This window comes from Cephus cinctus, unplaced genomic scaffold, assembly GCF_000341935.2.
Source record: "Cephus cinctus unplaced genomic scaffold, Ccin1 Ccin1_scaffold1978, whole genome shotgun sequence".
Lineage (NCBI taxonomy): Eukaryota > Metazoa > Arthropoda > Insecta > Hymenoptera > Cephidae > Cephus > Cephus cinctus.
The window spans coordinates 153,357-166,862 of record NW_014334080.1 but is presented as its reverse complement, the minus strand read 5'-3'; the positions used below and the strand labels follow the sequence as shown (position 1 = coordinate 166,862).

The 13,506-nt window shown below is 38.2% G+C and overlaps 1 protein-coding gene across 1 annotated transcript; it reads right to left on the bottom strand.

Moving 5' to 3' along the window:
• Positions 1-803: 803 nt before the first annotated feature.
• Positions 804-4,526, bottom strand: LOC107274001. The gene is made up of 3 exons (XM_015752711.2): positions 4,264-4,526; positions 3,554-3,874; positions 804-1,634 (listed from the first exon to the last, which is right to left on the bottom strand). The coding sequence occupies exons 1-3, from the start codon at positions 4,276-4,278 to the stop codon at positions 1,356-1,358; spliced, it is 615 nt and encodes a 204-aa protein (XP_015608197.1). The 5' UTR covers positions 4,279-4,526; the 3' UTR covers positions 804-1,355.
• Between the last annotated feature and the right edge of the window lie 8,980 nt (positions 4,527-13,506).

Here is a 13,506-nt window from a genome sequence, read left to right as displayed (position 1 = left end):
AAAATATTCAAATTCTGTAAAAAAAGTATCCCGTCACGTCTCTCGCCCCGTTGACAACTGGGGATAAAATTCAGCCAATGATATTCGATCGACCATTAACCTGCATCTGACAGGATCTCCACGTTTCTTGCCAATAAGTATAAATAAGACGTATATTTCGCGTAAAAGTAATATGAAGTTTTCTAGGGAATACGCGAGCGTTATATCTTTCATTTATTTCTACGTGAAGTTCTGGTATATTGGTTAGGTCATGCAAGCACGTGACGCTGGAAATGAGATCTTCTGTACATAATAATTGCATCCTAAAGTTGAATTGGATGTTGAAATTTGTTTATGCGAAAAAATATATCTAGTGATACGCTATTACTTTTTCTATAGACGCCCTGGTAATTTCTTTTTAGTCCAGAAAGATTTCATTACGACTTCTTCTTCTTGGTGGTGAGGTCATTGAAGATTTCTAATGACTATTCCGATATATGGTCTTTGAGAACCCCTGTAATCGAGGAGGATCTGATCTTCCCACGGAGCAGTGAAAGTGAGTTCTGCTGAGATTAGTTCACGTGCCGAGGGAAGGTTTTGCCCGTTGCTTTTGTCCAGCATCCGCCATTTTCTTTTTCTTCAAGGTAGCCCATTGTTTCGTGGTGATCGAATAAGATCCATCGTGGCTGGTAGGTTAACTTACGAGAGATCATAGTATAATGACGAGTGATGAATGTGGAGTATAGAAAATGAAAAAAAAGGGACAAAAAATTTTAGGAAAAAAGAATCATGAAAAACAGAGAAACTAGTAATTTTACCGTTAGTGAAAATTTTATCGAAATATTTAATCATCGTTTAATCGGAGTATTCACAATATTTTGGATCCCGTTACGCAGTACAATAATACTATTATTCACTTTTCATTTCCATTTTCCATTTGGCACTCAATTAGACGATGTATATAAGTATCGAAAGTTTCGAAAATCATAATCATAATGGTACGACGTCGACCATACGAAAGCAATAGGTATTTTACAGTTATGCGGAAATATGAAGTTTCCCAGCACGTGACCAGCGCGTAAACTTGTATTTTCCACTTTCCACCAATTTTTCATATACTACCTAAGAAATAGTCTTTTGATAACCAGAAGAAATTCGAATTATTCACAGGTTGTCACGGCGCATTACGCGATAAATAATTACGTGATTGCGCGCTGAGAAGATACGTAGTTTAATGTAGGGTCACCCGATATAAAATTTTCATTTAATGACTGGTGCACGTCAGCAATAAACGAAAATGAAAGAAAAAAAATACATAAAGGAAAAAGATGAAAATGTTACTAGAGGGTTCTCAAAATAAACCGGAAAACTTGTATTCAGTAGCCTCGATTAAAATTGTTGGGACGCGGTGGATCGTAACGTGGTGTACCCTCGTATGATACTTGTGCGTTAAAGCCATGTTTCCAATCGGCGACATAACGCACTATCTGAACCCGCCCGTCCGGAAGTTGTACACGATATTCGCCTCGTACGACCTCACCGTCGCTTATAGCGTTGTGAGAATAATCGTTGCCATAGGCGTCCTCCTTTACGGCGTAGTTGAAATCGAACGGCATTCCAGGTTCGTGATGATGATGATGATCATGATGATCTTGCTAAAAGAGAAATACGAATATATTATACTTGATAGGATCATACAGAGTTAGGTTAGACTTGGTCTACTCTGAATGGGGTTAGGCCAGGTCGTGTCAACGTAGGTATGAGATAAGGTTAGTCTAAGTTTCCAAGGGACTCCGAAGTTTGAAGTCAGGGCCAAGAGTGGTATCCAGTAACTCGATAGAACGTAGTGGTATTAATGATAAGTTTTATGTAACTTGAAAAGTAACTTCGTTAAGTTACTTAGGGTTTTTAACTTTTTCGATTGACTGAATAAAAAGTTTTCCGTTACTCTTCGTTACTTGTTACTTGTTACGGACCATCTCTTTTTTTCAATTCTTTCATTCGTTCGTCCAATGTAACACGTAAAATCCCCTAAATATAATTTAACACACAACAAAATATAACTAGATTGGTAGAAGCGACTAAACTAAAAATATTGAAATTTATTATTCCTTGTCCATCGTTATAGTCCTTTGTAACAATCTCTTTTTAAGTACATAATTTCACTTCAGGAAAGTATATTAAACGAATCCCAACAAAATTTGAAATTAGCAGCATCTTTTTAAAAATCTAGTAATATTTAAAATTAGAATAATAAATCCCTAGAAACTTACTTTTCTTGTTGTGCGCATCATACAAATTAAAGCGCTACTCAGCGTTCAGTAACAGACCTAATAACCAGGCAGAGGTCGCCAGAGGTTATTCCTCCGGGAATATCCCTAGGCAACGTCCTACCGCTGTCCTCCTGTCGTTACACGTAGCATCGTACATTAACCGTATCACCCTTGAACGTGCAGTGCCACGATATGCTCAGCCCGTGTCAAGTGTCACGCGAATCTAGGTTAAACGGATGAGGTCGCGTCACGGGATTTCCTAGGGAATCATGGTACAGTTGTGTCTGTGACGTCCTCATATACTGTCTAATCTGCACCATAGTTTTGAATTGGATATACTGAACTAGTGATGGAAGCCTAGCCAGATCGTGAATGACAATTCGGTATAATGTCAAGATAATTCATAATTGATGAAGTCGACCAGATATGTCTGATGCTTAGAGTACCGATTATCATCAGGAATAACAGCAACAGCATTATAAAATTTTTTTCTTATGAACTGTTGCTACAACATTTTTAATTCTAATCAGGACAAGGAATAAAGCCCCACATGGCCGAATGATTAATAAATAAAATATATTCGAAAAAAAAAGTTTCATCAGACTCGTTCAGTCATACAGCCTACGTGGGGTCTGTGTTTCGTTCTTGTCACGCGAAGTCATTTTTTTTTAAATGTCTCTACATTTCCTCATATATATGTATACGCCATACTGTCAAAGCGACGGAAAGGAATAGGTCGAAGGTTGTAGGTCGTAGGTAGATGGTGGAAAAAAAAAGAACACGATCTTAAACACGCGAGCAATCCCAGAATGGTTAGCTTCGCTAGGTACACGTTACTCTCGTGAGATATCACCAGAGCGCCTTCTTGCCTGGTGCTTTTATCCTGAACACGCCTTTGGTCGATATCGCAATGCAAAAGAGGTTATGTCAGGAAGTCACATGGCCGTCTGATCGCTTGGGACGATCTTCATTTACTGGTTACTGGCATTGATCGAGTGGAGGTGTTACCCTTATACAGTTTTATGCGCGACCAGATGGAGCTAAAGATACTAGGAAATTTCTTGCATATCATGGAGATTGGTCAAGAAAAGAATTCCCTATACCGGGTTGTACTATGCTATTGCATCTAGTGATTTCGTTGATAGTGACAATTTTCATTTTGGTACTGATGTTGATTGAGTGACAATGTTAATTGTAGTTCGCTGTGACTAAAGGTAGCCTCAAGGAATTTTAGTTGGTTTTTTTATCTTAAACGAGGTAATGATATCCTAGGGATTATTGGATACGATTTTTGTACTCACGTTTGGTACGATAGTATTGCCGTTGTTATGCGTTGGCTCTCTACTATAATCTGGAAATCCTGGCGTCGGTTTCGGACCTGGTCCAGGATAGGTAACAGGTCTTCTAGTGGTATTAGGTATCGGTGGTTCAGGTCGTGTAGGTCTAGTTGGGAAGGTGGTTGGTGTAACTCCAGGAAAGGTTGGTGTTCTCGTTGGGAATGGAACTGTAGGGCGATCGTATCTGTACCCAGTTGTCGGTTCTGGTGGTAAATATGTGTTTCTTCGGGTCCCAGCCGGTAAATCCCCTAGGACCACGGTCATCACGAGGAACAGTACTGCCACCTGAGAAAGTAAAAAAAATGACTAGAAAAAATACCCCATGGTTAAACGTCGGTTCGCGAACGAGCATCGATCTTGATTGGTATCTCAACCTAGCGAAGAGCCAATGCAAATGGCAACCGGTAGCCCCGTGACCCCCGTGCACATTCCTTTTATTATACATATAACAGTCTAAAAAATAATGTTAAAATAGCATTTTTTTATCGATGCCAGCATCTGAACAAATTTTAGGAATTTTTTCCTCCCAAATGCCATTAACTATTCACTTCTAGGAATGTTCTAGTTTCCGGTAATTTCATATTAAAAAATGCATCCTCGCACACTCGCACAAACACACGCATAATACAAATCCTTGTATAGCACCAATTACGTAACTAGGTACATGCACGTACCTGAAGAGCAGCCATGATGGTCTCTTGGTATTGGCGGGAATTTCAAACACCGTACAGTTTATACTATTTCCAGTAAAATGCTCAATGCGATAACCAAAACTCCACGAATTAATAAATGCTACACCGGATTCCTAATTCGATTTCCGGTCCGGCAATGCTGCGAGAATTCGCCACAAAGAGCACTCGGGTATATTTCCCTGTATTAATCTGGTAACAGTTTTCCAATGAATATGCATGCAACGTGGCCCGAGCGTGGTTAGAGTCGGTACGGTAACTGTTCGGCATCTGGCTAGGTTGTGTTTATATAGTGTGGGCCTTAATAAGATGATCCTTCAACGTGCTTGGGAGAGGATGAAGAGAGACCTCGGTAGTGAGAGAAGCATCTCTATTCACTGGATACATTTTTCATCAGACTGAGTTCTCTTACCTAAGGCATTTTTAAAATACTGAGCAATCGAATAAACTCTTTATACACCCCCTTGGAAACGTAGTTCAGGTTCATTTATATCTTCAATATTTATCTTCTGTAACAAATGTTTATACATTCGTATTTTTGATTTTAGAAATTGATTCGTTCAAAAAAAAAGTTTTTTCAATCGGTTTTTTTTTAATAGTCTCTAAGGGTATCTTGAATCCAAATGACGTTTCACTGCTTTTTTGTCTCTCGATAATGTAATGCCATACCTTAACATATTTTTTACATCAGGATACCTTCGGCAACACGTGGTATTGTTTGTGAGCTAAATGGGTCGCAATAAGTCCTTAATGAACCTTGCTTGTTCTCTTAAACCAGTAACGTCTCTTTACGGGATTATCTTTTGCTGTGTTAGGTTAGGTTCGTAATGGGACACGAATTAAGTGGCGTTGTTGTGTGTTTTACCTTAGGAGCGACTATGCTTGGAATTGCAACGTCGAGCCTGGTAATTTTCTCCATATTGCGACGTTCTAGTAACGTGTGCTTTTTTTGGACAGCATGTGTGCTTTTAAAATCTTTGTTTCGTTATATTTTTAGGTTACTCTTTTTTCCATTAATTTCCACACTTACAAGTAGAGTATCAGATTTTAGAAATTTTCTTTTTCTTTCATACTCATTAATTTTTTGCTGATCGCACATGGGCTTATGATTTGTCATCTTTATATTTAATTAATTAAGTTCTCAAGCTTAGCACGGCGCACATCGTTCAGCATTACTGATTTCAACGTGGGATGTCAATTCGTTATGAAATATGCGGTCGGGGCTGAGGCTGATACCTTCGCTGAGTACACTACTGGGAGGATCCGGCGGAATTGCGAAATCTAGGGAATTCGAGAGGGAATTTATAATACATATACCGAGTTATTCAGCCGAATCGCACCACCTGAAGTTAGCACTCCCATATGATGCCTATATTAAAACCATGTTCAGGTGGTGCGTTTCGATTGAATAACCGAGTATAGTGATATATTAGTAAGTGATATTTTACCATTGTTATTTACTTTGAGTGACGCAAATCAGAACAGACAATACCACTCAGGATGACGATAAAAAAAATGTTGATGATATTTCGATTAATCTCATTTGTCGTCACGTGTACGATACTCCAAAAATTCTAACCCGGCCAACAGAAGCATCACTATAATCAATCAAATCCTACCTGTCATCGACGTACATATAATCATACGTGAATTAATGACGTACAATCTCAGATCAGTAAATAGCATTAAGAGTAGGAAGATTATCCAAACTTTCTGAGTCATTACAATACCTTTTGGCTGGTGATGAGACAGAAATGACGAAGTTAAAAAAAAAATTTGGTTCCTTTGTTCTCACGATATCCTGATCGCTACGTAATAACTTATTTTGTTGTTAATTTCAATGAACGTAGATAATAAAAGGACACGGTGTACCTTGGGACACGTAGGTTTTTGAAAGGTCGTGGGAAGTCAAGGCCTCCTAGGGAAGTTCCTTGATCGTCTATCGACCTGACATTAGATCATCCTCTTTTTTTTTCGTCATATTATTGGCTACCATGGGATACACATATTATAATGGCTGACATGGTTTTTGCTCCAAGAGACGTGACCTTTCTACGAATCCTCGTTGCACGCCCATTGTTCGACATTCCTGACATTTCCTTCGCAACTACAGGCCACTGCTGCCACATTGGAGGTCTTAAAATCCCATTGGCCGGAGATCTGCCTGCCACGGAAATCCAGCGAGAGGAAGGATCGCCGTTGCGTCATAGCACTGGCCTAATTGACGATAGGATCATGAGAGAAGTGTGAGACAAAAAATAGTGTGTACATATATGTATATACACACACCAGAAAAAAAGAAAGGTTATTTAAAAAAAGGCTTATGGAGAATGTTAATTACGGGGTTTAAATCGTCAAAATGCAGGGTGATGGTCGAAGGTCATCCGAGATCGAAAACCTTGAAATGATTTCAAGCTGATGATTTCGCTGCGTGCAGTAATTTATTCAGGATCGTTAAGTGATGATGATGAGATTTTATAGGAATACACGGAATGTATTGCTTACATTGTTAGAGAGATTTAAACAATTTTATTTTATATACAATCAGTCTGATTGGTTTTTACTGCGTGTTTCGATGACTTTCGATGACGTATGGACACTGTCATTTGTTAGAGCAGCTAGCGAAGGACTTAATGAACGTTAAAATAGTAATCGTCGCTCCAAGTGGAACATGAATTTCGCACGTACCTCATCTTCATCAATGGAAGGTTATGAGTACCATGTCTACAATGATGTTCTGCACATGGATTGTAGTTACATGCAGATTTTCCCTAGGGTGCGCAAAACTGTTGATGAATGTGAAATTGTCTAGGGAATTGAACTGGTTGTAGAATTGCTCATGTAGGATATCATTTTAAAAGCTACTTGTTAATATGGTAACTGTCTGTTCTTTGGATTGGAATAGTGTGGCGCAGTGGTACTGGTTGCAATTTTTTTTGGCATTCTCCAATATGCTAGACAAAATGTTGAGTTTGTTTTTAGGTATTTTTTTTGTCATATTCCTATTTTATTTTTCTCCTAAGATCATCAGTCAAGCTCTCTCGTCCCTTATTGCTGACAAGTTACTAGCCTATAGCTGGAGTCTAAACGAATCGATCATGTTAGACGATAGCCAAGTCAGGAATTCCCTATGGATGCCGACTTAAAAACGGTAAAACTTTACTGGATACCTAGTTACTTTTTTATCTCCGTATAGTTGGCAGAATTACAAATGGACGAGCATTCGTGTCACGGGTGAAGATCGCGTGTTGGGGAATCATGGTGCAGCCGTCATTCATATTTATGATGATTGTCGTGCAATGATCTACGAGGTTGGTCGTTGTGTTTAGGGATTTTTTACTTTTATATTTCGAAATGGTAGTCGCGAGTAATCGATGAATTGTTTGATAATAGATATTACTGGAATATTAATTATGCAATTATCAACACATTTTCTATTATCCATTGTCCTCTATAGATAGGAACCCATTCATCAATGCTGTTTATCTCTAGTTTAATTTTTGTAACTTTTTCTTTTCCTTTGTATACCTATGGTAATAATTTTTTTTTACCTTAAGAATTTCCAGGTTTGTTTGAATAAAATAAAAATATCGTCGGCATTTTGTGCTTCCCTGGATTTTTGGGCCAGTGTGGACTCATGCGTATTACACATTGCGCAATGATACTATCATACAGACGTAATATGACGATGGTATCGAAATGTCGGTTCATCCTCGAAAGATTTCGCAAGGTCCTTTTGTTCTCCACTGTATCTTCCGTCTGTCTTACAGCTTCAACCTTCTCTTCTGGATTTCCTATGAAATCGGTTCGCGTGGCGATTTCCACATTGGAAATCGCCTGAATTTCATACATGGAAGAGCGACACGTATAACAGTTGAACGTTCGCCACGAATGACTTATAATAAAATAATTAAATATATCTCCAGTTCAGCAATTCGATTATTTAAATTACATTATAATAACCAGTATATCGATATTCTTAAATTATCATCTAATAACGTTTGATACTTTTCGTTAAATAATAATGGAAAAACAGTCGAAATTTCCATAAATTGCGCATCCATTTAAAAGTATACCACATTCCACAATAGATTCCACATTACCGCGACAAGGTATTTTTTTTATTCTAGGGAATTTTTCGGTCCACAATATGGCGCAAAGCTACATTGTAGCAATACGTGCGTTATAAGGTCAGTTACTTCTTGTCGGCTCGCCTAGCGTGGAATTCTTCAAAGATTTATGATTATGGATCTACACGATGCTACAAGTTAGTAACTTTGCTGCCCAACCATCCAATGAACCAACCTAGCCCTGCGAACACCCTCGATCATACCTAGGGTCACGTATGCCCTAGGGATTTGTCAGTACCACAGTACTACTATGGTGTACCCACGGATTATCTAGGGAATTTCTAGTATTACAAATAGGAACTCATTGTACTAATGATTGTTTAGACTGTTTTCCTAAGGTATGTAAAATTTTCTTTTTTTTTGTATGTTTCAGTTCTACGTATATTCTCAAAGGTAAACAGTCACGGGTATCAAGTCGAAGAATACAAAAAAAATTAGTTCCCAAGTTCAGGGCGCGCGCAGAGCACTTGCGTTAGATTTCACTGTGAGGAAAAACTTTTTCATTTCTCTATCGCGCACGGGTGGCCAAAGGTCGTCCCGGATTCTTCTTAACCTTATCATTCCCTTTTGCTCTCCCGTTTTTCCCCTTACGTACCACCGTAGCTATCCGCCAACCCTTAGGGAAAAGTTTACGAATTTCTCGTGAAAATATCATCGGGGAAAAAGCTGAGTGGTCTCTACAAGTAAGGGGATCTTCCGAAGGCCCAATACGTGTCCCGGAATATTTTTCTTTTCTTTTTTTTGTATTTCCGTATATCTGTCCTTTCCAATTTCCCTGTTAGTTCAACTTTCATCAGCCATCTCTCTCTAATCCACTGACAACTAGAGGTACTTGGGTCTCCTCGTTACCTGGAAACTGTCAAACGTCCCCAAAAAATCACATAACGCCACCATATAATAATTTCAATGCCTTTTTTCCTTTTACGACGCAAAATGGTTGGGATAAATATTTCTGATTTCGAGGTTCATCGATATTGACAGAATCTCAAAAAAAAAATACTATTATCGTATCTGTGCGATACGAGATCTAGCCTCTTGCTGCACTTTCTCTTGGTTTCCTTGTCTAGTGGATGTTATGCAAATCGCTCGGGATGCAGAAACACGACGTGGAATGACGAGGAGACGGGTAAGGTCAGTCAAAGGAAGGTTAGAGTAGGTGGTAGGGAGGCTAGGTAAGTCGAAGAAGGTGGCTTCTATATATGATGGTGGGAGGTGTGGTGGCTAAAGGTGATGGAGGTACGACGTTATCGTTACGTTTGACGCGATTACCATTCCTTCTGTACCGATGCATTGCGCTAGGTGGAGCCACGGTTGGAAATAACATCGTCAGGTATATTTTTTATTTAAATAAATATATATATATATATATATATATGTATATATATATTTAGAGTTTCTATTTAGAGAAAAATATTTTGCATATTGATCTTTACTTACGTTTACATTAATTATTCATTTTAGTTGCTATGTTACTTTGTAGAATAGTTAAAAAGTGGATGTGGCTGCGAAAGAAAGAAGATCGTGGGATCCTGCACAACTTATAAGAAGGATATTCGGAGGAGGAAGGCCGCGCCTTAGAAGGATCGACTCGAGAAGAATGTCTTCTTTTATGGGTAAAGACCGTTGTTGTGTCTGGGAAAGTCATTCGCTGAATTATTCGGCATGTCACGTGAGGCCGAGTCCCTGATGATCCTGATGACTGTATAAGAGGAGCGTGTGTGTAATTGGTCTGTTGGAAGAGAAAGAAACATCGAAAGAAACTGGGTACGTTCTTTGGCTATTTTGCATACGCCTGGGCTAAATACATTCTGACATCATTTATCTTCTATTTTATTCAAGATCGTAAAAGTCCTTTTAGCTGATAGGGGAAATTACTGCTTGGATTCCCTAGATTCCTAGTCCTTAATCCTTCGGAAGTACTATTTAGTATCTGACTAGTATAACGTTGCGCTAACAGTAATTACATTGTTAACGCTGATACTCATATTGCATTTCCGGAAATAGAGGGATGGTTTTTCGCAGGATGTTATTTCCTTAAAAATTCTTGCTATTCGTTACGCAAATATGAGATATTTATTGATAGAGGGAGATTGTTTGATTTGAACTTAACGCAGAAGATTTTGTGCTTTGTTCATCCGTATAGAGTGATTCGTTAGAGGCGTTTCTTAAGATGCTCATTTGTTGGTGGATTTTCCCGACATTTTTATTCAGTTAGAAAATGTTATTTTGTACGTTCCCGACTATTTCTCTGGAAAAATCGTAAATTAAAAAAACAGCATCCACCGATTTAACTCGTTTCTGAGCTTCATTTGAGGTGCGGCCAAGTGCTTAATCAGTGATCGATTGGTCGATCGATCAACACCGATAGACGGGACCACCGATGAGTTTACGTGGAGTCGGAAACGAAATAGTCGAATAGTCGCATCGCGTCATGGTATAAGGAGGGAAACGAATTATCCTTTACGTTTCCTGAAAGCAGTTTGCAATTCCACTAGGGAAGTTGAAAAATCCTAGAGCAGATAAATTTCCTAGATAAACATATCGGATTCTGCTTTACGGTTCAGCGAAAAATTCAAGTTTCTCTAAGAGAATTTGCTTTCTAATCGTCACTAGGGAATTATATACGGGTCAAAGAATCTGAGCGGTATTAATCAATTTTTTAAATTATGGATCTAGTGACATTTAAACAGAATGGACTTTTTCGTTATCAGGCAACCAATTGATTTTTTAAATTAACTTACTTCTTATGCAGTACATCTTAACTATTTTTTTGGATTCAGTTTTTTTCTTCAATATCGATATCAATCGCTATACTTATTATCCTTAGGTAATGTGAAACTTCAATCTTATCCAGTGCACCCGTACAGACGTATACGTATTCATTTGGTATCGGTCCGTTGCCGATCTGGCCGTAACTCATCCCACGCAGGATTCACGCCTGGATTCACAGAAACGTTTTCGCATTTCGTTTTCCCAGATGGACACGCTAATCCCGAATCAATTGCTAGTCCGCATCCTCCGTGAAATAACTCCAAACCTTCCGGAACAGATTGAATCGGCATTTACTCATCGCGTGCGGATTTAAGTATTTTTTTGTCACCAACTTTTTATTCCGGTTTGTTTGCTAGTTTCCTCCTTTTTTTTCTATTATTCTTCAATTAATTCAAAAACATTTTAATTGTTTATGGCACGAAATTGACAAACGTAGATGTAGATCCGGGACCAGTAAACTGTCTACGCTTTAAATTAGGAAAAAGAAGTTTGTTTTTATGTCAATTATTATTTAACCTCAACTCGTTTAATGATGATTACGAAAACTTCATACAGCTACTTCAAAGGAATACTTTTGATACTCATTTTTTTATACCTCTGATACCTTTGATGCCTTTGATACCTTTGACAGCTTTGACACGCCTGTATTTCCCACTGTTCGTATAAGCTGGATTCTGAGCTTGTGTCGAGATACACGTTTTTTACCTCGGTTTTTCACTGTTTTACACAAGTTCAAAGCTTCGATTACGCTTTTGAGATTTCACGAATTGGAGAAAAATTTTGTTAGATATTTTAGTAATTTTTAGAAATATATATTTTCTCATTATTTTCCTAGTTTAGCAACATACCTAGCCTCTTTGTTGTCTACTGTGAATATTATTTTTATTCTTTATGTTTGTGGAAGGTAATATTACCCTCAATGTACTCGTAGACAGTTAGTAGAGTAACGGGAGCCAAAATAAGGGTGCCAGTAGTTTCTTCATATATGCATAATATGTATATGTAAAATGCTGCACATGGAAACCGTTACAAGCAGCAGTATAATGTTGCGAAATAACCTTTCTCGCGAAATTAAACGAGGTGCTTTTATGCATTTTATTTAATTCGTATACGTGGCTAGTGAATTTCATAAAAATGCCGACCTGTATCTTATTTCGCGTGCAAAAAATTCTCTAGCTATGTGCTCTCCGCTGGCAATGCTGAAAAGCCTTGAAAAGTGTCATTTTTTCTTCTGTGCTTCATCGACAGTGAACTAACCTTGATCTTGGTGACCTTTTGTTGATGCCTTTTCAACTGGTCTTTTACCCCTTCCCTCGTCCCCCGTCGGTCATTTCTATGCGTGACGCCACCTTTTATGGTCACTGTAAAATGCCACCACCATAAGCGCAATTGGATTTATTATGATGTCAACTCTGGTAACACGGTTGAATTACAGTGTAGCTTGTATTTACCATATTAGTTCTCATTAGGGCGACGTAACCTTTCCCGAGAAAAATTTCTTGGAATTGCCGTGCAATAATTTTGCTCTGGTTCGCGTCTCGACAGCGACTTCATTTATTCGTTTTCTGTTTGGTTAAAATACCAAGAGGTATACGTGGCCAATGTAACGTTTGATCTTTTGCAGTAAAAAAAAGGTAACTAGATTGTGTAAAATAAAATATAGGGATATTTGTCTTTTCAAGATCTCTTGACCCCAGCATGAGTTACATTTTGGTATTGGACTATTTTTTTTACTCCAGCCAATAAACTTTGTCCCTGCGTTCGAATCCCATTGGATTTATTAGGGACGTCAAGACCCTCTCCGCAACCGTCGTAGGGGAATTATTGGAGGTGTAGGTGGTATCTGAGATATGAATCCTTGTGTTTATAGAGGTTTCTAATACTGTAGTTATAGCCTCGATTTGACGGGTCCCTTTATTATTGATCATCCAAATATTATATAATATTTTAAAGTGCTTCATTGCCCTAGGGGAAAAGAATGTTTTGACTTTAACAAAATACATAATTAATTACTTACTTAATACAGGCGTTCCAGAGAACGAGAATATTCGTCTGGACATATTTAGGGACATTTGGTTTATTTCATTGTCACTACGGCAATTTATAGATCGATCTTTATCGACGTATCGCTTATCTATATATCAATCCGTCTAATGGTAATCGAAGAGGTCAGTCTCGCTTGTGGTTTTCGTTGGTATTCGTGTCAATTCTATATATATACCTAAATATCCTAGGGATATTTGCGGTTAAATTTAGCTATTCCCATCATCGCATTCGCTTCGGTCTCCCACAAGCTCCAATCCAAATAGGTCATTACCATCCTCTA

Excerpts from the sequence above, each read along its gene's own strand:
- LOC107274001 (XM_015752711.2), bottom strand. Across the intron at positions 1,635-3,553 it reads GCAATACTATCGTACCAAAC|CAAGATCATCATGATCATCA; the intron begins GTGAGTACAAAA and ends TTTCTCTTTTAG.